The 26,268-nt window shown below is 39.8% G+C and overlaps 1 protein-coding gene across 1 annotated transcript in view; it reads left to right on the forward strand.

Annotated features, from left to right (window-relative positions):
* ALCAM (activated leukocyte cell adhesion molecule) overlaps nt 1–22,040 on the forward strand; it is a 117,620-nt gene extending 95,580 nt beyond the window's left edge. The window contains exons 9-16 of the mRNA XM_075168511.1: nt 5,223–5,335; nt 6,238–6,373; nt 6,449–6,582; nt 8,812–8,944; nt 9,697–9,735; nt 10,040–10,157; nt 17,195–17,311; nt 19,732–22,040. Of these exons, the coding sequence (XP_075024612.1) occupies nt 5,223–5,335; nt 6,238–6,373; nt 6,449–6,582; nt 8,812–8,944; nt 9,697–9,735; nt 10,040–10,157; nt 17,195–17,282 (761 nt within the window). The 3' untranslated portion in view covers nt 17,283–17,311; nt 19,732–22,040. The remainder of the gene's footprint in view (nt 1–5,222; nt 5,336–6,237; nt 6,374–6,448; nt 6,583–8,811; nt 8,945–9,696; nt 9,736–10,039; nt 10,158–17,194; nt 17,312–19,731) is intronic.
* Nucleotides 22,041–26,268: the final 4,228 nt, after the last annotated feature.

Genomic DNA, 26,268 nt, shown 5'->3' on the forward strand with positions numbered 1-26,268 from the left:
TCTGCTGTTTTCCTACCCACCCCTTCTCTTTGCCAAGAGTCGGGGTATGTAAGATCTGAAGAGAGCTCTGTACTACTGCCGCTAGCTGCCCAATATCAAAGGTAGCTTGCTGGTAGTTTGCTGTGGTATAACTGACCCTTTTATTTTATTCCAAGTGGATTGCATGTCTACTTGTACTTCCATAAATAGTTACTCTAAAGAATGGCTTCCTCAGCTCCAAGTTATTTATAACAAGCCAGTTTTCCTTTCTCGGCTATTTTATTTGCATGTCAGAAGAGCTTTACTACACGAGAGAAGCATGTATTTTCTGACAGAAGTCTTTCCAGTGTTGGCAGCTAGTGCAGCTACTCTGAACTCATAGGTACAACCTAGTACCCTACTGCTTCGCTTCACTTAGGGTTCGTTTTGTTTTGTTTTTCTTAAACACCTCTATCTGCAATAAAGCCTTTGCTTAGTGAGGCACAGTGGCCCGGAGTGGTTCTGTAATTTCCTGAATGCCCAGACCTTTGTAGCTGTGTGACAATCTGTCTTAAAGCTACTTCGGTGTCTTGTCTTATGCTGGTCTAAAGCATTTCTGCAGCATGTTTTCCTGTGAGCGAACTCCTCTGAAAAAGTCATAAAATCCATAGATACTTTGTAATAGTCTCCTCCATCTTTCAGTTGCTTACTTGATGTTAATTTTCCAGCATAACTCCCTAATTTTTAGTGCTTTCTGAGTCTACTGTACTTATATATTTTTGGTGTTAGATCTTCAGATTTTTTTTATGTCTTCATGATGTTTTTTCTCCTCCAAATAATACTTATTAATGCCTATCAAATCCAACTTTTTCTTCCTCTTTTGCTTTATTGGTTACCTTTTCACGTATGAATGAATATACCTGTGTTGTGGTTTAACCCGTCAGGCAGCCAAACACCACACAGCCGCTCGCTCACTCCCCTCCCCTGCAGTGGGATGGGGGGAGAATCGGGGAAAAAAAAAGTAAAATTTGTGGATTGAGATAAAGACAGTTTGACAGAACAGAAAAAGAAGGAATAATAATAATAATAGAATATACAAAGTGAGTGATGCACAATGCAATTGCTCACCACCTGCTGACCGATAACCAAGTAGCAATCGCCACTTCCTGGACCACGCCTCTTATTTATATACTGAGCATGATGTCACATGGTATGGAATTGGCCAGCTGGGCCAACTGTCCCAGCTGTGCTCCCTCCCAGCCTCTTGGGCTGGCAGAATATGGGAAGCTGAAAGGTGACTAGCAGGGAACTTAGCAACAGCTAGAAACATCAGTGTGTTATCAACATTCTTCTCATACTAAATCCAAAACACAGCACTAGGAAGAAATTTAACTCTATCCCAGCCGAAACCAGGACAACCTGTCTATGCTGTTGCACTGAAAAAGCCTTCATTCTGAGTCAGGACTTTTCGTTTCCTCTTAGCACTTTAGATTTTTTTATTTTCACTTAAAAAAAAAAACAACACACCACAACAAAAACTGGGCAATGTAATAATTTTAGTTTAAATTTGTGAAGCTATTTATAGTAATTTGTTACATTTCAACTGTAGTGCTTTTTCCCAAACAGATTTTATAGAGCATCATAATTACACTGGTTCCTTTCAGTGTCTAGGTAGGGAAAGCTTCTTGCTGGTATGAAAATACATTAGCACATTATACCCCTTAAATATTTTTGTAGCAAAATATTCTGGCTCAATACCAAGCTCTTTTTTTCCAAGACGAATGTGAATTATGAGGTTCACAGAAAGCTGAAAATTGACATTAAAGCATCTGAGTTACCCATAATGTTCAGGGAAATACTTTATTTATAAAGCACATTGAGGGGGGGAGGAAGAGTCCCTTCCTTATCCACAGAACATAAGGGACAAACTGGACAACCCGGGCTCTTGCCCCTCAGAGCAGGTGCAGGATCTGTGTAGCAAGGTCCCAGTTTGATGTCCGGCAGAACTGAATGCTTGCGGTTGGCGTGATTTGTCCTTCAACAGAGGGAGCAACAGAACAGGATTTCTGTTGTAGGTTTGATTTTTTTACACTAGGTTGTTAATTTTCTGCCAGCTCTGTGCCTTGAGTGAGTTTGCCCAGGATCAGGTGAGCAAAACTGGCAGAGGCCAGGAAGGAAAAGGGAGGGGGCTGGGGCAAAACCTGTTTACAACCACTTAAACTGCTCTAGAAGCACGCCCTGTGCAAGGCAAGGAAAGCACCTAGCAGTAGAGGACGGGTGTACCTTCCCTCAGGTATGAAGAAGCAGGTGACTGTTGCAACCCACAGTCCCTTTTCTTTATCTCTTGCTATAATTGTTTCTGCACGTACAACCTGGTATGGAGTAGGGCTTTGGAACTTCCTCTTAGTGATGCTTTCCTTTCTGCTAAAATGTGTTTTCTGGGGAAATAGGTTTGCAAACGTCTCAGTAAAATAAAGGTTTTACAAATTTAGTGTTTGTGTTTCTCCGTAGGTATTTTTTATAGTCTTTTCTTGTGCTACAGACTCACTGAAAATACAGGGGAAATCACCTTTTGAATGTTGCATGGAAAAAATCTATTCTCAGTATACTAGGAGGAGTTTCTGGTTGTCTGCGACTGTATTTGGGGAGTTCAGACTACAAGCAAGCACTGTGCATAGTTTTCCCAGTGGTAGCACAGTATTCCATTGGAAGCCTCTTTTAAATGCTGGGAGCCGGTCCTATGTGTGCAATAGAGTTTCAAAACTGAAATGTTTGCTCCAGTCTTCCCCCACGTTAATTCCCTACCTCTCTCACATGATGTGGTAAAACAGGCAGAATACAGGCATTCTTTGCCTCTTCCCTGTGCTACTTGGCATGCAAAGACAGCACTGAAATCAATGCAAGACTTCAAGTGAGACCACATTAAGAGCTGGCATATATTGAAAATGGTGCCTGATGAGAAATTTGTTTATGAAGAACATTTCAAAGCCAAATAGGAAATGTATGGAAAATTCTTGCAACAAAGTTTTTCTTTCGATGGCAAGGAAAATGAATTTTGACAGTGTTCTCTAGTTCTCTATGCAAGAAATATTTTCTCCTTATATTTCTGTACCAAGAGGAGATTATTTACTAATGGATCATATAAGTTGAGAGGTAAAAGTATCTACATCACAATTCTTTGTGGACCCTACAGATAGACTGGCAGAATATTAATCCAAATCAAATTGCTCTATATAGAGTTCCTAGAAGAGATCCTATGTTAAACAGTAGCTTAATTCTGTACTTGCCTTATAAATCACCTTACAAATACTGCTCTGAGCTATGCAGTTCATCTTGCACACTCTAAATTTTCCTGAACTTCTATAGCAAGCAAGACCACTGTGTGAGGGGTCTCAGTTATACCACAAAAAGGGGAGGGGCGGGGGGGTGCAGGCATGCTACCCTGGAGGAAGACTGGGTTGAAGGATTGCTCTGGGCTCAGTGTCAGTATTGCTTGAGGTGAAGGCCAAAAATTTAATGAGTTTCTGCTTCCTGTGGCGTATGTGAGAGGAATCCTTCCTGTATGGTCTTTGGTCATCTCTTGGGTTTGAGGTGCTATCTTGCTTCAAAGAACAGAAGGTTTAAGTAGATGTTGAAGAAAAGTCACCCGGGGGGCCGGGCGGGAGAAATCTTAGCCTTTTTCTTCAACCACCTCTGCCTCAGTAGTATGTGCTCAAGAGTAACAGAGCAAGAAGAAACACGTCTCATGAAGAATCTATATACAAATGCTCACTGGCTGAGTCTTGTCTTATTTTTTTTCCTTCTGTTTTTTTTCCTTGTGGAAGCAATGGTAAGATCTGGAGTACCTTGTTAGTTGGGTTGCATTTACTAGTTTGGGGAGGCAGGGGGAGAAATCCCCACAGGAATACAGAAACAAAATGCCATTTTATCTCTTCAGTAAGATCTTTGCTTTACTCATGCACAGATGGAAGTACAGTTCTTACAACCTCTCGGACTGGGCATTAGACTGGTAACACAGATAATAATGCAGACTAATAGTACAGGATGGACCCTAGTTGTTCCCTGAAGTTTTGCCTTTAATTATAATGGTGTTCCCAGGGCAACCACTGAATGAAGTCAGTAGCTAAGTTCACTGTTTTGTTAAGGAAAACTCACTATTTTTGCCTTCCCCTACCAACTGTGATTTTGCTTTAAGCTTTTTTTAAACTCTGCTTAAAATCCAAAAGGATGTTTTGCAGTCCTTTTCCAGCAAGTACTATATTTGTGATGAAATGTTGTGGGCTTGCCATTTGAGCCTGTGTCTGTCTGTATGTGTGTGTGCATCTGTAATAGTCATTCAACCAGGCAACTTGGCTCGCAAGCAAGGCACTGTGAGAGGGGAAGCAAAATAGAGGTTTCGCTTGGCAAACTCTGCTTTTCTTTCAGTGTAGGATATTTTTTTTTTTTTGAAAAAAGAAATGACTAGCCTGCCAAATCCATACACCAGGAAAAATCTAGAGCAGTGTTTCCTCACCTTTCTGTTACTGGCTCTCACCCCGCCTTGTGTGAAGCTATCACCAACTCTGCAATTTCTCTGGAGCCAAAACAGGTTAGGCAAAGCTTTGACTCAGTTACACAAAAATGGCTTTTTAAGTTACAAGTGAAAACAAATAAATCAAAGGGCCTCATATGTGGCCCCCCAACCCTATAATTCAGACCCGTCACCCGTTCAGTCAGTATCATGTCTCAGATCATTTATGATCTGATAAAAATCTTGTTTGATCAGATTTGAGAAAGTTACCCCTTATCCTTCTACACTCCTATGCGCACTCACTGTTTAGGTAAATCTGTCCCCACCTACACAAGTCCTTCCCTGAAGATGCATTCCTACCTGGCCCATAGCAAGCTACCCTCACAGCAGTCTGTGCTTCCCCTTTCAAGATGCACATACTGCCGTGTGAAGTACTCCTTCAGCTTCTTGTACCTCCTCTGTCATTCTTTCAGCAGTACAAGGTAAAAAAAAAGTATCCATTTGTCTAGTGATTAGTGTGGTTTTGCTTTTCCTTTTAGCCTGTAATTACAGTAAAAACGTGAATGTTCTGCAGTGCCTATTTTAGAATAATTCTTTCTTCACCCTTACTTGTAAAATTGATTTAGATTTTATTGAAGAACTGAAATCTTGAATTTAATGAGTGCAATTAGTCACATTTTCTTTCCTTGGTAAGCCTTTGAAATGGGCCAGGCGTTCTGAGATGAACTTTTGTCAAATGTTCTTTCTATCCCAGATTTGGATTTGCAGCTTACTCCTAGTGGAGAAGTCACAAAACAGATTGGAGAGGCCCTGCCTGTGTCATGCACGATTTCTTCTAGTAGAAATGCAACTGTGTTTTGGATAAAGGTCAGTAATTCATCTATTTCATGCTTCGTCTGAGCGTTCACCTCTTCATATTACTGCTGCTACTTCAGTGTTTTGGAAGGAAGTCGTTCATTCATTCATTGGGCTTTTTAAAGAATATTGTTAAAATGAGTCTTATACATACTGCTAAAATGAGAACTACTGACCCAAGTTGATGACTGAAAATCAGTTACTGTAATTATCGGCTCAGTTTTCAAATGGAGAGGAGTAATGCCTACTGCAAAACAAATGTAACTTTTTTGAAGTGGTCTATACAAGGCCCTTTGAGAATCAGATCCCTCTAAGAAGGAAAGCCCGTTTGGAGGAATTTGGATTCATTAATCATTTTCTCAGAGGCAAGCTTGGTCTTGGTTCCAGTAAACATAATAAAAGGGCAAGGCAGGTTGAGAGACTGAATGTTAGCAGCTGGTGTTCAGTGGCTGGTGAAAAAGGTAGCTGTCAGAGATGGTGGGTTTAAATTAAACCTATACTGCTGGAAACTAAAAATAATGATACCTGATGGTTGTTTAGTAGCATATGTTGATCTCATGGTTCCTAAAGGAGAGTTGTCTGTGTCTCAAACAGTTTGTACCACTTGTGTTTTTGTCTAACCCACTAGGAAAGCTCATAACTAACAATTGATCACATCTATTACCTTGATTTGAAAGCAAAGTTGTTCAAGAAGAAGGGAGGTGGCTTTTATAAACCTCCAGCAGTTTCTACTTTTCATGCTGTTATGTTGCTGTCAGCTATTCAAATGTAGTTATTAATGGGGGAACACTTCAAGAATGAGGCTCTAACCTACCAAAGCATGTGAAAAATTCTGTTGATAGTAGTCACATTTGTAATTTAGAGGTTAATGTATTCTGAGTTAGAATTCAGAGATTAACTCCTTCCTTTATCAGGACAATACCAGAATGCAAACAAGTCCATCATTTTCAAGTCTTCAGTATCAAGATGCTGGAAACTACATCTGCGAAACTACTCTGCAGGAGGTAGAAGGGTTAAAGAAAAGAAAGACACTTAAACTTATTGTGGAAGGTAAGGGAGCAGATAGCTATGATTATTAATTGTCCTTTTCAAACAAAATGGTTAACTGTAATATTGTTCTTGTAGGAAAACCTCAAATCAGAATGACAAAGAAAACCAACACAAATAAAATGTCTAAAACAATTGTCTGCCATGTGGAAGGTTTCCCCAAACCAGCAGTGCAATGGACAGTTACTGGTAGTGGAAGCATCATAAATAAAGCAAGTATCTTTCTTATTACTTTATGCACCAAAAGATAGTGCATAGGAGATGCAATTTAAAATCAAGGAACATTTTCCAGGCAGTGAGATTGAAGAAACTAAGGCTATTTCATTTATCTAAGAGAAAGTTAAGTGGTAGCTGTAGCTACATGGTACCTTACATGGATGATTTCTGATGATAAAGGTCTTTTGAATAGGGCAGGTGAAGGCACAGAAGATCCACTGGCTGCAAAGCTGGAAGGAAAAAGAAAAGGTTACGAATGAAATATGTATTTTTAAGTGAGGGTACTTAGTCATTTTATCTGGGTAGTGTGGTGATTTTGCCATTGCGTAAAGAATTTACAAATAATGATGGAACTATAGAACTTACTTTAGAAAGCAAATGGGTACTTGATGTAGGCATTAACTGGGTGAAATGTAATGAAATGTGGCAAGTACAGGTCAGAAAATACAGTCAATATAGTTCCTTATGGGCTTTGCAGTTTTTATCCTAATTTTTATAGTTGTTTTTGTATGGTTGTACTTGTTGTTTGTCACTGGAAACAGAACCATAATGCAGTCATCCTGGGGGAGAAGTAAGGAGTACCCATACGCAGCAGGAAGAATACCTGGAAAATAAACAAACTGAAGTATTTTCATATTGATTACCAAATCACATGCAAAGCATTGCCACATTTTGCCTTGGCAGGGAAAATAAATGAGACATCTATACAAGCAGTCAGAGACTGGAAGTACAATGCACAGTGCTCCTGTAGATTTCATTACTCCATTAGGTTTTGCTTTAATCCTACAGAAATTATGTATAGCTGTCAAAATTTGTCCATTTACTTGAAGTAAATGGACAAATTACAGTACAGATACTGCAGGTACTACTAAATAGTTTGCAAAATAATGCTTACTGTGGAAACAACTTGGGATGCCAGGAAGTGGAAAACTTACAGTGATTATTTTCCTTATAAAGACATAAATGAAAAACGACAAGATGGAAAGAAATGAGAACTTAGAAGTTTGGTTTTGGGTTTTCTTTAAGAATTTTGTCACTTGGAAATTTTGTCCCACCCCAAGTTGGGCGGGAGTGTTGATCTGCTGGGGGTTAGGAAGGCTCTGCAGAGGGACCTGGACAGGCTGGATCGATGGGCCGAGGCCAACTGTATGAGGTTCAACAAGGCCAAGTGCCGGGTCCTGCACTTGGGTCACAACAACCCCATGCAATGCTACAGGCTTGGGGAAGAGTGGCTGGAAAGCTGCCCAGAGGAAAAGGACCTGGGGGTGCTGGTTGACAGCCGGCTGAACATGAGCCGGCAGTGTGCCCAGGTGGCCAAGAAGGCCAAAGGCATCCTGGCCTGTGTCAGAAATAGTGTGGCCAGCAGGAGCAGGGAGGTGATCGTGCCCCTGTACTCGGCACTGGAGAGGCCGCACCTCGAATACTGTGTTCCGTTTTGGGCCCCTCACTACAAGAAGGACATGGAGGTGCTGGAGTGTGTCCAGAGGAGGGCAACGAAGCTGGTGAAGGGCCTGGAGCACAAGGCTTATGAGGAGCGGCTGAGGGAACTGGGGTTGTTTAGTCTGGAGAAGAGGAGGCTGAGGGGAGACCTCATCGGGCTCTACAACTACCTGAAAGGAGGTTGCAGGGAGGTGGTGTTGGTCTCTTCTCCCAAGTAACAAGCGATAGGACGAGAGGAAATGGCCTCAAGTTGCGCCAAGGGAGGTTTAGATTGGACATCAGGAGAAATTTCTTTACTGAAAGAGTGGTCAGGCCTTGGAACAGGCTGCCCAGGGAAGTGGTTGAGTCACCATCCCTGGAAGTATTTAAAAGATGTATAGATGAGGCCCTTAGGGACATGGTGTAGTGGGCATGGTGGTGTTGGGTTGACGGTTGGACTCGATGATCTTAAAGGTCTTTTCCAACCTTAATGATTCTATGATTGTTGAAAGAAACAAAAGCAAATACAGGATGTGGTGAAATTTCTCAAAAATGCCTCTTTACCAGTGCTCTTACACTTTGTACACTATACAAAATGTAGATATAACTGGATATTTTGGCCAAAGTGTTTTCTTGCAAATATTCACATTACCATTTAATAAAATAATGCATTATTTCTATTGGAAATCTGAAATGTTAGTTGAAAGTTATTTCTCTCTGAATGTTTTCAGTGTGTAATACAGGTAACGCATGTATTGTTCTTTGCGTTTTTCAAGGATACTAATCTTCATTTTTTACCTTTTCAGACAGAGGAGACCAAATATGTTAATGGAAAATTTTCCAGTAAAATTGTAATTGCTCCCGAGGAAAATGTGACTTTAACTTGCATTGCAGAAAATCAGCTAGAAAGGACTGTGACCTCCCTGAACGTCTCTGCTAGTGAGTGTCTTCCGAAGACCCTTTCCTTAAAGTTGTTGTTTCACATAAAGTACCCACATTTCACACTCGTATGAAGAGTAGGTCTGCATAGTAATGTTGATCCTAAGACATTTAACCTTTTTGTCTTAAGTCAAGCAATATTACATCCAGTCTGGATCAGTAGTACGTAAAATTTATTGATAGCTTTCTGGATGAAGTCCCTTAGTCTTCCTGACTTTCTTGGCTAGCTATCTCATGTATGTAAAATATTATTTATTTTTTTAAAAAATATTACAAAATAATATTACAACATAAGAGTACAAAAATATTGCAAAATAATACATTATTTACAAAGATGAAAGTCTTTATTTATTACTAAATTAACATAATCTTTCAGTCCCCAAATTCCAGTTTAGTATTTCTGGTATGACTTGATTCAGAACAGAAATCAGCCATACTGGGCTTTAATCAAATGTCACTTTTCAATGATGAAAGGTGGTGAGAAGCTACAGTTTGTGGAAGGGTAGCACAGAAATAGTCAGAAATATTTCTGAGATTAATATTACAGGCTTTGAATAAGATTCTTCAACTGGAGATATTATAGTTACAAAGGAAAGACTTCTGCTTAAAGATAAGATTAATTACCTTATTGTTTGGCAAACACTGAATTAAGTTTCAGTGTTTCTGTCATTGCTGTAAATAGGCAATTAAAGGTGATGTTCAGGTGTAACACATTTTGTCTTTAATTTAATTTTAACATTTTTTCGTTTCAGTAAGTATTCCAGAATACGATGAGCCAGAGGATAGAAATGGTATGTATGGTTTTCTATCTCCATAACCCTTTTTGTTGATTGTCTCAGTTCAAGACCTATGTAGTGTCACTGAACAATTTCCACAGTCCTTCAAAGCTGGACCTGATTTGAAATAACTAGTGCCATGATTGACTAAGAATGTGACTTTCTTGAAGCTTTAAATGTATTTTTAAGAACAATGCCTACTTTTTTTTAATTTTTACGTTCTGACCCCTTTTCTTGTTTCTGATGAAAATTCTTTAGAAATAGTGTAATGCTTTACTTTATCATAGGTCACCTCATTAACTTCTGTTCTTTGCTTCAGATGACAATAGCGAAAAGGTTAATGACCAGGCAAAGCTAATAGTGGGGATTGTAGTCGGTCTTCTGCTGGCTGCTCTCGTTGCAGGTGTTGTCTACTGGCTCTATGTGAAGAAATCAAAGTAAGAATTTACGGAAAACTTGATACTAAATTGAAAAAAAAAATCATACGCGGAAATGTGTGTTTATCTGTTTTCCTTCCTGCAGCATTCCAGTAGTCTGAGTGGGGAAAAGTTGTTACAGTAGGTGCATTTAATAGAGAAGGGAAAACCTGGTAGGTCCAATCAGCTTGTGCTAGTGCTTCACAGACACATCTCCTGGAGGTGGGACTCCAAGACTTTTCACAGATCATCACCTGTAATGAGGTTCTGTTTCCTGACAGCCAAGTCTGTGCTGATTCTTGCATTTAAATATAGTACCTGCTACTTAATTGTGGGATGTTACCTCTGTGTGGCTTTACTGGTACTAGAAACTGTCTTCGTTTAGAAGTTGGGTAGCTCGTTTGTTTTAAAAATGGAATAAATTACAGAATAAGTCTAAACCATCTCAGGGAGAAGAGAGATCCTTAATTCATTTGTTCATATATACTTCGAGATTTCTGCAGTAAAATTGGTAAAGATAGACCTTGTGTTGCTGAAAAACTAGAAGCTGTTGTCCAAATCAATACATTTTAGCCATCCTAGGCATAGAACAGGATTTGCCAGTGAGTCCTGCTTGCTTTCAAGTTTCTTTATTACGACACAGGCTCACTTTAGAAAATAAACTGGACGATCTCAAAAAGTAACCATGTTTCTCCATCCTTTTAAAGATAGCCATGACTCTATGCCATTTGGTCTTATCCCCACGCATTTGTCTCCAGGGAAAACTGAGGGCAGGCTTGCTCTCTGCAGGGTTCCTTACAGCTGCTTCTTAACAGGAAAGATTAAGGTAGTTATGCATAACATGCACAAATGGGTACAGGTATAGAAGCAATCTTAAAGTTCAGTTGTTCCTTCTGTGACCTTTCATTAAAGTTAGATCAAATGAGATCTAAAATACACCAGTGGGATTTTACTATGAATAAATGTGTTTTCATTGATGTGAAAATACAAGAAGGAATTCTCCATCTGCTTGCAAATACTCTTTTTTGGATAATACACAAGGATTTTACTCCAGCCATAACTGAGCAGGTTTTGGAAGTTTTTCAAATAAAGAATTGCTATAAATTACCCAAGCACAGAACCACATTCAGATATTATACAGGAAAAAAAAATATTTTTTGCAAAGCTTATGCTTCTTTTGGTAGAAATGAAAAAGTACTAATAACATTGAGCTCCTCCTCCCACACTTTGCTCCTAGCTTAATAATGTCTAGATCATTTTCTTTTGTGTTTCCTTTTGAATGTGAGAATGTGGAATCATGAAACTCTGATTCACTGGTTTGTTTTTTTTTGGAAGAGGTGTTTTGGGTATAAGGAGGGCAGAGAAGGTGATGCATCTTTTCTTGTACCATTATGTATGTGGGGAGAGCTAACAAGAATCTTAGAATATAGCATGTCCTTTGCTGAGGTGAGTTTATGACTTAAGATAACTTTTTCAGCTTCGAAGATAGGATACAGCGTATTCTAAATGGACAATACTACTTTTCCTCATGCTCAACTTCTCTTCTACAAGCTTCGAGTAAAAATCAGAGCTAGAATTGATTAGACAGGTTCACTGGGAACAAAATGAAAATCCCTTTATCGTTAAATAATAGTCTTCATATTTGATACATGGTTGCTGGCCTCTGAAACCCTTAATTGATGCATCATCACTGACAATCTCCTGTTCTCAGCATATATTTAAGTTGATCTGTTGTTATCCTCCCTGCTTTCTGCACGCCATATTTGCAAGAGCAAGCAGAGTGTCAGTGCCTATTCTGACAAAGGTTTCAGCAGGAATTATAGCCTAGAAATCAAAGTAGACCTTGCAAAAAGCACCTTCCACCTTTAGACACAATGTGTGTCTAATCACAACCCCTCCATCTCCATACAGGCCAACAGTGTTAGTAGTTATTTTTTGAACCCACCCTTGAACAGTAACTCACCTAATCTCTATCCCCAAAGTGACGCCAAAGGAAAGTCTGAGAAGGCAGCAGCACAGAACTTTCCAAGTCTGCCGAGGCAAGAAAAACATTACTTTTTTTCATTATTGGTGTTGTGGTTTGTATAATCTTCTATTGTCTTGTCATCCACACTAAGTAGGAATTATACTTGTAGCCTTGGAATATATTCACAATAAATCACTTATATAGTTACTCACTGCCTCAGCTCCACTTGATGCAAAAGCTGATTATTGCCACATATTCTTTTCACTATGAATATTATCCCATAAATCAGGGACTCATCTGTATTCCACATCCTGCAACTAGCCCCCTCTTGAATAAAGAGTTGAGGCTACCTACCCCAGCATGCTATGTTTCTCCTTCATCTGAGCAGAAGGCCAAAGACTTGTTTTCTACAGATTTTTCCTTTTTCCAAAAAGGATATTTTAAACTAATTTGCACCAAACAGAATGTAACTTAGCACTTCAGAATCTTTCTAAAATTTTTGTGTCAGATCTCAGTCAAGTGATTCTAGGACACCCATCTTCAGTAAATCCTTCATATATGGAATTTTCACCGTTTTAGAAACACCCGAGAGTACAGCACAAATTAAAGGTTTAAAAAGAAAATAATGCACCCAGCACCCTGTATCCCTGTTGTCTAGGCATGGAAGTTTTGGGTGTGGGTTGGACCTTTGTCCCATTTTTGCTCCTTGGGTTTGGAGGTGCACAAATCTCAGTTCACATGAGGCTAGATGAAGGTTAAAGTGGTATAAAATGCAGTGAGGGAAAATTCAGCTGGGCAAACGGAAGCACAGTAGCAGTCTGAGGATTGTTCATACTCAGAGCACACCGAACTCTTGAAATTCTTCTTAGGTCAGAGTAATCAAGAATGTTACTAGTGTCTCTGAAACTGAACACTTGAAGCATAACAATTCTGCTTTTCTGATACTTTATAGGAAACTAGCATATGAATCCAAATGTGGCTAGCCAAATACATAGGAAACTTGCTGTATGTTTTGAACAAGACTCAGGATTTTTATTGTTTTTCGTGCAATTTCCTTCCAGAGAAAAAACAAAGTTACAAACATCTCTGAAAGTGTCAGTTCATGTCACAAAACGTCCATAAAAGTAGCACAAATTAAAAAGTGGTCACTCATTTCTTGATGACTGGAATATTTTTCTAATATCTCTGCCTTTTTTCCTACTGATGGATGTTTGAAAATAATTAGTGGAAGTCAAGATTGGGGTAAATAGAAAGAGGTTGCAAATAATCCAGATTTGGATGTATAAGACCGTTAGTTCCTAGAAAATCTTTTGCAACAGTGCAGTTGAGTGTCTAACATGCCTTTCAAAAGTAATGCAAGCTTTAATGAAATTCGTGGCTCTTGCTTCAGCACCCAGAACTACACCTACGAGTATTCTCTTACCTGTCATTATCGCAAGCTTGGGTAACAAGGACAAAGAGCACTGCAGATTTTCTTCCTTAAGCAGTATTGAGGGTGAGGCCTAGACTTGTGAGATTAAAAGAAATCAGGAATTAAAATCCAACAACAATTTTTGAGCCATCTGTGTGACTCAAATGCAGTCTATATGACTCTATATGCAGTCTATATTTACTCTACAGCAGGCAAAACAATTGAGACGGAAAATGGTCTTTATATTAAAAACAATGCTATGAACAGTATCTGAACAAAATCCATGAAACTAACGGCCCCTCAGCACACACATACCCTCTGAAGAAAACGAAAAACCTCACTTTGGTACTACTTACAGAGAGACTTTGATTAGGATTCCCTGAGGATAATTATTTTCCTGAAGAGCAAGCATAGATAAATGTAAAATATGAGTCATAATTTTAGCAAGAGCTCAGAATGATCCGTGTTTTACAAATGAATTTAAAAAAGAAACGTTGAGAGACATAAGTAAACTCGTATTCATACAACCCACTTCTCATTCTTCAGAACAATATGGCTAGAGCATGCTAAGGTGTGGGCTTTGTTTGTGGAGCTGTAGACAATGTGAAAGTGTGTGAGACGGCCTGGGCAAGTGGGCTGTCTTGCCCTTTTCAGCAAATCCTCTGGAATATTTCCATCCATCCGGACCGCATGGCCCAGCTGCTCAGACAGCATCAGGAAGTCGCTCTTGAGTTGCTGGAGCAAGCTGACAGTAGTTAATGCACAAAAATAGTAAGGAACAACTGTTGTGGAATGTTCAGCTGGCAAAGGACCATTTGTCCTGTGCCTCAAGTCACCTCAGGAAGTGACGGAAACCATGTTTTGAGCCATTTCTCTGTTACAAACCCCGGCCACGTCTGTCAAGCCCTGAGGATTGTGCCATGCCAGGGTCGCCTGTTCCTCTGCTGTTGGCAGGGCACTGCCAGTGGATCACACTGCTGCAACTCAGTGCAACGTTACTCTTCTGTCTCTTAATAACGCTATTTAGATAGCAGTAAAAAAGGCAGCAGTATTGCTTGTGCTGAGGTGGTGAATCTGCTAGGTATCAGTATTTGGGGAACAAAAAAAAAAAAAAAAAAAAGTCAGCAAGATCACCGAAGCACCAGAATTAAACTGCTGTATTTCAGTCTCGGGCACTGAGAATCTAAATCCATCTGATTGTCAGACATGAAAAACTGCTGCTGCTTTCATTTCAAGCAAGTGGAATATACCGTCCTCCAAAAGAGTTCTGGATTGCCTGCCTTTTAAATCTCCCATTTTCACCCATTCTGGCTTTAGGAAAATAGAGGTGACATTTCGTGAGGGCAACCGTTTCATTGAATGCAGAACTAAAATAGAACACTTCAAAAATCAAAACCTGATCGCATTGCAGAACCTCCCAGCTTTAGTCACTGAACAATTCTAACCTCATCAAGGACCAGTAATGCTAGTTACAGTTCTCTCTGCTGTTAAGTGTCAGGTCCTGTGAAATCCAGTCTGCTTTGGGCACTGTAAAACTCTTGATAAGAAGCCAAAAAAAAAAAGGCCCACACTGAGCCATGCCGATAGTCTAGCCAGTCCACTCTCTTGTCTCCAAGAGCAGACATAAGCGGTTACACGAGGGTGGATGTGCGTGATACTGCTTTCTCGCCTCCAACTCATTTCAGCTCAGGTAGTTGCCCGAGTCCAGATTCTTTCAACTTTTCATCTCTTTCCCTACTGTCTCCAATTTTGTAAGACTTATTTATGGAAAAGGCTTATTAGCCACATGACAAGCCAAATCCTGTGCTCGACCCAAAACAAACATTTTTTTAATTGGAAAAAAAAGAAGTTTTTTAATTTTTAAGGGATGTGTTTGTTTGAGGGTTTGTTTCTTTTTTACTAGGCTTAAAGAGGTTTGTGAAAGGTTATTAAGATCATAGAAGGTCAATCTCTACCAAAGCATTGAATTTTCTTCTTCGTTGCATCCTACATCCTGTCCTGCTGTGCACATCACGTGTTTCAGGTTTTGAATATCAGAAGAAAGTTAACTGCACAATAGAAATTTACCCCTGTAGAACAAGTTACTCTGTGATATAATCTCAGCATTTTAAAAATTAAATTTGCCTGCAATAAGCACAAGTTTGGACCTTTGCAGTAAGTGGGTTTTCAGCACAGACACCTTGCTGTCAGCCACACGGACATAACAGAGGCACTCTCAACCCAATAGTAAAAGGTAGATACAGCGTTGAAGCATTAAAACTTAGAGGTACTCAGGAAATAACCTACTCTAAAACCCAAAAGATTTTAGAATGGTCCCATTCAGTGTAATCGGTGGGATTTTGGGCCCAGAATTCCAAGCCCCCCGGCACTCCACCGCACACGCTGCTCCCCAGCCCAGAGAGCAGCATTTCAGCAGGGCTCCCAGAGGCACGGAGGGTTAGGTGTGCTTGCACCCCACCAGAAGCTCTTTTGAGACGAGGACTAGACTGTACTCTCTTAGCAGTACTGTTCAAGGCTACGTCAACTCAGGGCACGCATAGTGCTGAGCCACTGCTAGCGGCCTTTGCTCAGATGGAGGATGTGCACAGAAACACTCCACTAGCAAATATTCAGATCAGCGGTTTTGGGAGGTACATACCTGCATGGTGTCAGCGTGACATGTCACACTATCTTGCTAACCTGTGTCTTCATTGTATTTTGCAAGTCAGTATCACTACGGGTCTTTACCCTGAAGCAAGGGTGAGCATATGCATGAATCTGTCACAACAGACGTTACTTTTCTGTAGGGGAAACAAATTATCCACAGAGGAAATATGTATACAGTATCTGCTTTGACACAAGGGATTCACTTTGTCCCACTCAAACACATTTGCCCATTTACATTTTAAAAATTGCGGCCTTCAAAATGTTATCGCAGCACTGCAGGAATCTCTCACCTTGGCAGACAGTGAGGCTTCTCACACATTAAATGAATGGCTTAGTGGTTTTACTGTGCTAAGCTAAACTAAGCACTTAACTCATTAATTCATCTCCACTACTTGCCTTAAGGAAGCCCTGCTGTTTTAAATGAGGCATACCTCTTTCCCCCCCCCCCCCCCCCCAACATGTACACAATCTCTTCTTTACCCAAAGCTTGTCAGTCATAGCCAGCACAGATCTGGAAGCCAGAGTGGGTTTTTTCAGTGTTGCCGGAATTTTCATTAATTTCTTTACAGTTAAAGAGCTTCCGTTTGGCACGGGCTCTGAAAGTCAATTACTACAAGTACACAAAAGATTGCTATGTTGATCAAGATATCTTAGCCACACTTGTAATGTTTTAGTACGCCTTAAAGCAAACTCTTGTTTATTGAAACACGCTACACAATTAATTTGTCAAGAAACATGGATCTGCACAACTGATTTAACCTTACTAAATGTCTGCTAGCTCTGAATAATTCTGAATTCCTCAAAAAGTAAAACACATGTACACAACCCTACTGCAATACTTCCTGCGGTACTAACTCCAGTGGGGGAACTGGTGCTGTTGGTCTATTTACAGACATATGCAAGCCTATTGCTCTGCTCAGACCAGAACTATAAGAATTTTATGTATTACTGAGAGGGGAGGAGACAGGGTCATGAACGTGAGGGTGGAACAAAGTGTTGTAGACACGTAAAAATGACCTTAATTTTTCATTATAGGACAGCATCAAAACATGTAGACAAAGATCTTGGAAATATAGAAGAAAACAAAAAACTAGAAGAAAACAATCATAAATCTGAAACTTAAGAGACAAAATGTGTCAGTCATCGTTCCAGGTAAGTGTTTCATATTGCAGCGTTTAACATTCTTTGTTCTCCATTTCTCTCCAGGGATCTGTGTCTACCGATCACAGTGGTAGCTTGGAGTCTGTTGCTCACCTTTCAGAGGTTAGGCAGTGGAGTGATTTTGAGTGGTGTAGTATTAGGACAGACAGACTCAAGCCCCCAGCCAGTTAAGAATTCATACCTGCATACGCACATATTAAAGCAGCCTGACATTTAGACATAACTTCGTACTTGGCTTTATTTTAATCCACAACTTGGGGAAATGAAAATACAAATTTGTATAATATATCGCTGGGGGGTGTGGGGTGTGTGTGTATGTGTGTGTATGTATGTATATGACGAGTATGTTTAAGTATAGTTTAGAAGGTTTTGCGTTATGACTTGAAATGTTCACAGGAACCTTCTTCCCTTACTGGAAGCAACAGTTTCTAAGTCTTTAGTCAGCTTTATTCATCATCACTGCAAGAGGCATGAAACTTTCCTTAGAACAAAATCATTCTTTTACTCAAGATTTCACATACTGATACTGTTAGCGGTTTTGTCCTGGAAAGAGACATTGTATATTAAGTTAGTAACAATGCAACAGGTATGAAAGCTTCCCCAACTGGGATCTATATGAAATAAACTGTATACAAATAATTAGGTAAATGCAGAAGTTCTGTTAGGAACAACAGGAGCATTCCAAAGCACCAACAGCACCACCCGGTGTTCACATATATATACACCACTGCTGCATATATATGTGCCACTGCTGCATCTCTCCCCTTAATACCCAAAGGAGGGTTTTAGACCATTTTTCTGACCAACTAAGGCCATTTTAAATTAACACTGTGGTAGCACAACAGTGTGGAAACCAGCTAACAGTATTGAGGTTTCTTGAGTTAGTCATCTACTGTTCTTAAAAATGAGAGAAGTAAGTGTTCAGTGGTGGTGCGTTGTGAGTGAAATTACCGCATTTCATGTTTAGATTGTCCAGCTCAGTCCCAGCTCTGGCTGGGACTCAGGAAAAAAGGGGGAGTTTATCGCTTGTAGAAGAAGGGGCAGGCAACTCAAGAAGAGTACAGGGATCTCGTTAGGTTGTGCAGAGAGAAAATTAGAAAGGCAAAAGCCCGGCTAGAACTCAACTTGGCCACTGTCGTGAGAGACAACAAAAAATGCTTTTACAAGTATATTAATGACAAAAGGAGAGCCAAGGAGAATCTCCATCCTCTATTGGATGCGGGGGGGAACGTTGCCACCAAGGATGAGGATAAGGCTGAGGTACTCAACACCTTCTTTGCCTCAGTCTTTAACAGTCAGAGCAGTTATCCTCAGGGTACTCAGCCCCCTGAGCTGGAAGAAGGTTGTAGCGAGGTGGGTGCTGGTCTCTTCTCCCAAGTAACTAGTGATAGGACGAGAGGAAATGGCCTCAAGTTGCGCCAAGGGAGGTTTAGATTGGACATTAGGAGAAATTTCTTCACTGAAAGAGTGGTCAGGCCTTGGAACAGGCTGCCCAGGGAAGTGGTTGAGTCTCCATCCCTGGAAGTATTTAAAAGACGTGTAGATGAGGCGCTTAGGGACATGGTGTAGTGGGCATGGTGGTGTTGGGTTGACGGTCGGACTCGATGGTCTTAGAGGTCTTTTCCAACCTTAATGATTATATGATTTTAAAAGTTTCTTATTTAAAGCTTATTTTTAATAAGCTCTCCTTATTAATAATTTCAATATGTTAGTATTGTCTGAAATTTTAAAGTACAAGGCACTATTTTTGCACTAAATATTCAGAATTCACTAGGTAGAATGATTATATAGTATATAAAGAGATGGAGTCTTGCTGTATGCACTTTGCTAGCACTATCACTGTTTTACTAGTTTGAAAGAGGGAATTGGGAATACCAAAATTATGCCCTATGAATGATTTAAAAATGGAAGATAAATTTGGATCTTGAAAAAGTTGCAGTGTAAATACCCAGCATTTCTACTGCAATTCTATGGGAAAACTCTGTAGTCGTCTTGGTTAGGGCTTGCTTTGTATTTTTTTTCTGGACCTGGTACCTTCGCAACATTGCAGTATTGAAGTGATTAGATGGAGCTGAAGTTAGCTGAGGGTATTTATTGAATATAGGAGTTCATATAACATCGTGTGCCTTCAGTGCAATCTTTTACTCCAGTTATTTTATTTCTTCAGATCAGTAGATCTACATAAAGAAAAGCTTATCCGTAAATCCATTACTTACCAGATAAACTTAACTGGATTTACCGGGAACAATATTGCAACAGCTATTCTTATCATGAAAGAAAGTGTTCTCATCATTGAATGGCAGAAGAAAGTACTATTCACGTAGCTGTTTGTTTGAAGGTTAGATACTGAGTAGTTATTTTGGTTGACATATTTGAAAATGTTTAACTGGCTTTATCTTTCATATTTTCAGAGAATACATATAGACCAATTGAAGCATGAACGTGGATTGTATTTAAACATATACAGAGAAGTGACAGCTATTCATGGTTCAAGTATTAAACAGATCATACTACCAAGTTTTCAAAGGATTTTAGACACAATTATCTCAAGCTGAAAAAAGCCCCACAAACTAATTTTGGCAACAGCCATGATAATAGGTCACCATGTTGTGTTCTGTTTGAAATATTTTTTTGTAAATGTCTGCACTGAAGATTTCTTTTTGTTTGCCTTTATGTAAATTTTTTACGTAGCTATTTTTATACACTGTAAGGCTTTGTTCTGGGAGTTGCTGTTAATCTGATGTATAGTGTAATGGTTTTATTTCAATTGTTTTTATGACACCCTTTGAGCAGGTACATGTCTAATTCTGATTGTTATCAGTGAAGCCTCTGCTTTGTAGCAAGTACCTAGAGTGTAAGATTGTCTTAAAGGAAAATGTCAAGCTCCTTTTTCATTCTTTGAAATGACGGTAAAGAGGAAGGGTGACAGCTGTGACAAGAATAAACTAAATTGTTAATAAAAGTGAACATTTAAAAAACCATGCAAAGCTAGACAGCTGCAAAGGGAATAAAGAGTTTCCACGGAGAAGGCTGGGAATCGAGCAAGGAACACAATGAAAAATTCCTAGCCTACGTACAGACAGTGGCTAATAATCCTTTTCTTCTAGAGCAAGACACACATTTTATTGATACGTTATCAGTCATCTTTCGTGTTAGAATTAGGATAAGGAACTGGAATTCTGGATTAATTTTGATTCCTTTATGTTTTCCGCTGCCTTAAAGTACTGTACCTTTTCTTCATTTCAAAAAGATACCGGTGCGAATTGGAAACTTTTTTTAAAAAGTGGTCATATCAAAGCTGCATTTTTTTCCCCACAAAAATAGAATATATATATATTTTTTGTGTGTTTTTGTTAACTATGCTACAGATATTGAATGCACCTTGAGATAATTTTAGTGGTTTTAACTGGTACCTAATTTATCAAACAGTACATATAATTGTAACAATGAAACGTCTATGTATCTTTAGTTACATTCAAGTTTGTAACTTTATAAACATGTTTTATGCTTGAGGGAACTTTTAGAATGGTACTGATAAGAAAACATTTTAGGGTAAATGGCCAATAGAAAGGTCTAGTCAAGGGAGAGAAGTTTCATCTTACGCGGAAGGTTAGTTTCTGGAAGAAAGTAACAGGCAGCTTTGATGGAGAGGAACAGTAGAGTAAGCAGAACATCAGGTTTCCATTTACAAAGATCCAGGGAAAAAGTAAGTTTTTATAGACTGGTAGGCAAAAATAAATAAATAAATAAAAAGAGAAAGATGGACGTGAGGAAATGTATTTTGCCACTTTTGCATTATTTAGAGGGAAGAAAACACTGTTACTTGTAAATTTGTAAAATGTTAAATGTCTGGGCAGTAGTGACTGATGTCTTAATAAAAGCTTCCTGTAGTGCATTGGCATGGATTAAATACATCAGATGTCCTATAAACTCTATGCTGTATAAAATATTAGAGGGAAATCCTGTTACATGCCTCTAAACTTTGATTTGTTACTGTTTTATTTGGCAAAAAGAAAAAAATTATAATCTTGGTTAATATTTAAACCAAAGTAAAATGGGGGAAAAACCAAAGTAATTTGTTTTGCGTGGCTAAGCCATTCTGTTATCTCTGTAAATATTGTGATTTTTTTCTTTTTAGAATTTTGTTAAAAAAATTCTAAAATTTTTAAACACCTGTTTTTCCAAAATAAAACGTGAACACACAAAAAAGTTACTTTATATACAAATATATCTTTTTCTTTTGGTGCGAGAACACTGCCAAGCGACACAGTTTTTTAAAAAAACCCGCAGTGGGCGTGACTCTAAACAGGAAAAGTTGCGTCAGAGTCCTATGAAGGAGTGTGCAGGCATCACCTGTCTTTGTTTATAACACTACAGATAGATAGATAGATAGTTCTTAAATGCAGAGAATAAGCCTCCAAAGATCAGAAGGGAAAGCATAGGGACGGGCTGAAAGTTTTCGTACCACTGTCTGGGGAACGCAGGGGAGAGGAGAAGAAAAAAAGTCCTTCAACTTCCACAGCTACGAAAAAGGAATAAAACCAACTCCTCGCCTTTTGGGATTCTGCTAGATCTCCTATGCACTTTAAATCGTCAGTCCTAGGAGCTGGGTTTTTCACTGCTCCGAGTGCACTATAGGCGCGTTTCAAGAACCAAGAGTGCAAAAGAATTAATGTTTCTATCCATGCCTAAACAACAATAAAACTGAAGTATGTCTTCACTCGCTTGTCTGAAATCTCAGTTTACAGGAACAGGTATGACCACGAGGGAGGGCCCTTGCCCGGAGCTGGCGCGGCTGCTGGCTCTAACCCTGCAAGTATGCCTCCGCAGAGCCTGGCGGGGACGAGAAGTCCCGGGGGGCTCGGTGTGGGTGTTCGGGCCTTCTTGCGGACCGGAGGGTCCGGACCTAGAGAGCACAAGCGCTCACGCAGAGAAAAGCCCGTGCAGGTCGCTGCTTGTGTCCTGGCTAAAAAAACACCCTAGCAGTGAATCCTGGGGGGCCTGTTCAGATCTGATTTTGTACACCGCTCCGGAGTTCAGCTTCAGTTTACTACACAGGGGAAGAAAAAAAAAAATCCCTGTTCACAAATGGTTTAAAAGCACAACAAGGAGGAGTGGGGGAGAGCCGATCCTCTTGTTTTAAGGTTGGGAAATTAAGACAGTTTGTGGTGTCTGTTCATGGCCGTACAGGAAACTGCCGCTGAGCTTGGAACAAGCCAACAGAATTGCATGCTGCAAAGGCAGCATCATGCAAAAATACCCCATGGGCTTCCCAAACAACTCTAAGTCCCCAGAAGCGGTAATACCAAACCATAGCTGTGCTGCAGCGGGTATGAGCCGCTGTTAAAACACTCGCACAGAAACGTGATAATGGTATGGCCAGAAGGTGAGGCCTTCTGAAAAAAAAAAAAAAAAAAAAAGTACTTAGGGCCAACACAACAAAACATCAGGGACATTTTGTACTGGTTCCAAGCGCTACAGAACGGCCTCCATTCTAGGGCTTTACCGCACCTACAGCTACTGCGCTGCTGGGGCTGGCAGCTGCTCAGAGCCTTCGCTGGTGGTAAATGCTCACCAGGCTGCTTGCCAGTAAAACAAGCGATCCGCACCTGTATCTTAGCCATGACTTGCCAACATCAACCCAGCACTACAGACGGTTTAGGCAGACCTTTTCCTGGACAGAAAGTTTTCATTCTGTCATGGTTTGAAACACATACACAAATAAGTAAATTCTATATTGATTATTACTTGAACATTATGAGATACTAACATGAGTTTTATCCATGTTGGTACCAGCCCATAGAGACAGACAAAGAATGAATAAATGGAAACTTGTTGCATTTTTTTTTAAGATAAATTTTGTCAGGGAACATCTGATATTCACTTAATATCCTCAGCTGCTGGCTGTTGCAGTGAAATCTGATTTACTCGTAGTACCACATGTAGCTGGATACCTTCCTGTTGACTTCATGTTTAGACAGCCATATGTATGTAATTATCTCAGCTAAGATTAAGCAGTGACATATGAAATGAGATCATGACCTCCTGTGTCAACCACATCTGTGCAAATGTTTTCTAGGTTTTCTTTTGACGAGACTGCATCTCCATCCAGGTGTCTGTTCCCAAGAATTGCCCAATACAGGTTCTTCAAACAGATTCCTCCTCCAGGCAGAAGATGGAGGGAACACAGGAGGTACACAACAACTGCTAGTTACGTGCTTCTCCTAACCCCTGAAGGGCTCCCACGTCCTTTTGGAAAAGGGTAGCGTCCTCCCGCTGGCATAATTCAGTGCTGAGCGAGGCCGACTTCAGCCTTCCCTGACGGTGGTCTGCCAGAGAGGGCGGGCAGCACCTTGCTGCAGCGGGAGGGTAGGAAGGGAGGTAGACAGGTTGCAAAAAACCAACCAACCCACCACACACACACACCCCCCCTTAGCTGTGTGTGCCTCGTGTCATGCAGCACACACGTTTAATAACGATTTGCTACATTTCAAATCATCAGAGAATCAGAAACTAAGCTTATTACTTATTATCAAATTACGTCAAAGTCAATTTTTAAAATGAGACTAACTCCATCCACCCAGCCACTCACAATTCTTTAAAAGTCCTGTAATTCATACATTTTTCTCATTTACATTCTAAATAGAGACATTTATTCTGTTAGCAGCAAGGCATTCACTTTTATGTAGTAAAGAATTTCGGCTTGAAAAAGTAGAGCCTGACAAATGATTAGGAATCTTTTTTTCCTTAGTGAGAAAACAGTGATGTATCTCTCTCATCACACACCCACCCCCCCAAATCTTATGCCTGTTCTCACGTTCCACCTGGTGACACAGCTAAGGCTTCCATCGTCCTCTGCTCCCTGCCCTAGTGCTCATTTTCGCATCTTCTGTTCTGTAGAGATCAATTCTCTGCTGCCCTAGCCAGCGTTTGCTTATTTGTAGGACATTTAGTTCAGAAATGCCAAAGCATCTTGAGATAAATACCAAGAGTTTAACACAACTATAAACATAAAATGGGCTGTGAAACAGGAAAACAAAATAGAAACATACCCCAACTTCCCATGCTTGGGCTTCTACGTGGTCGTATCCATTGTTCTGGAGTCCCCTGGAATCTCCCCATTTTGGAAAAATTGCACAAAATCTAATCCACACTACAAAGGCTCAGTGTAATACCATAGCATATACTTATAGCACCAATGTGCCTAAGCCTTTTACTCTTTTTTTTGGCTAACTCTTTTCCTGTCACTCATACAACTAGAAATAATATGTTAAATAAACAACGTTAGGAATCTTTGTACTGGTACGCCAGCACAAGTCTTATGTTTAAGGATGTGATCTTTTTTCATCTATTTCAGTCCATGTAGTTGTGATGCAAGGATTTATTGCATACCACCCAGCCCTGGACTGGAGAGAGCAGAAGAAAAAAAAGTAGCATCCTATTGCTCTAAGATGTAACAGATTAAATGGGTGGAAATATTTAAATAGAATTTTAAAATTTTAAAAATTTTAAAATTTCCACACATTTACTCTTTCTAGGAAAAATCAGTCTCTCTTTCAATACAAATCTACATTCAACCTTGCTCAGAAAAATTCTCTATGTAATAAATCTTATATTAAAAGAGGCCAACTACAAATCCAGCATGGGAGCGATGCTTCCCTCAGCTCAAACTCACCTCAACCTAATCCTTTTTTCCCCTGAGATTCTCACCGGAGCAGTCAAGTAATCACCTGCATAGGTACCTCACTGATGACAATTTGTTTTCTCCAGAGCTAGAAAGCAAATACAAATTCAGATTGTGTTGTAAGTGTTCATTAATGTCTACACACCAGATCCAAGATTTCATTAATATTTGCATCCGTCACAAGAAGAGCTAGTCTAGCATGGACAACAGAATACATTTAAAAGGAAGAACATAATTGAATCTAAATTCAGGAAATGAAATTAATAAAAGAATAAAATAAAACCTCATATAGGCAAAATATTTCCATAAATTCAATTTCAGTGGTGATATAAAAATTCTCTCTGTTTTTATTACTCCAAATAAAGAAAGATCACACTCATTTCCATGAATTTAAGAAAGTAAACACACACAACAAACACAACTGGCCAAAGTGACTGCACGCACTAAACAGAAAGAAACAGCACATGGAAATCAGATCAGACAGACTTTCTGATAAAATTAGAGTTAGCAAGATTACCAGTGTGTGGAATAAGGTAGTTTCAATTCTATGTGCAAAATCTTCCCAACCCCCACTGGCTGTACCTTGAAGTAATCCATTTGGCAGTGCAGTCTGGGCTTGCTGCGTGTCTTCTGCACAGTGCTGGGTCCCAGATTTTCCTAATCCAAAATATATCAAGAACAACAGTGGAAAAGCAGAGTTTTTTCACTGAAAGTTTTCCACATATTATAAGCAGGGGTAAGAAGTATAAGTTTGGCAGCAAAAGCCAGCAGCGGTTAGAAGCTCTTGAGAAAGGATCCTGGATCCCCTCCTTTCACACCGCCTCTGCCTGAAAAATCAGTCCTTTGGTCCTTCAAAAAAGGGGTGAGGGAGAGAAGGGAAGAGGGAAATTGCCAGTAAATAGGAGCATAACTCACTAAAAGTCATCTTCAGCGACAGCTAGATCTTTTTCCAGTGCAAATCTTTAAAAAAAAAAAAAGGCAAAAAAAGAAGCTGAGATGGGAATGTTGCTGTGGTCACTGCCCTCCAAGGATGTAGTCCTTCGACGGGTACAGTGCTCCCTCCTAATGCTATCTAGCTCTGCTGCTCTCTCTGGAGCGCTTATTCAAACATTTGCTCTCTCCTCATTATGTATATGCTTCTCTACATTTACACTAGCTAAAAGGTGCTAATAGCTACCACCAAGAATGGATCTGGATCCCAAGGCAGTCAGAGCTATCCTCTACAGAGCTGCTACCCTTAGTGGACATCTGTAGTTCCAACAGA

This window comes from Calonectris borealis, chromosome 1 (assembly GCF_964195595.1).
Source record: "Calonectris borealis chromosome 1, bCalBor7.hap1.2, whole genome shotgun sequence".
NCBI classification, from domain to species: domain Eukaryota; kingdom Metazoa; phylum Chordata; class Aves; order Procellariiformes; family Procellariidae; genus Calonectris; species Calonectris borealis.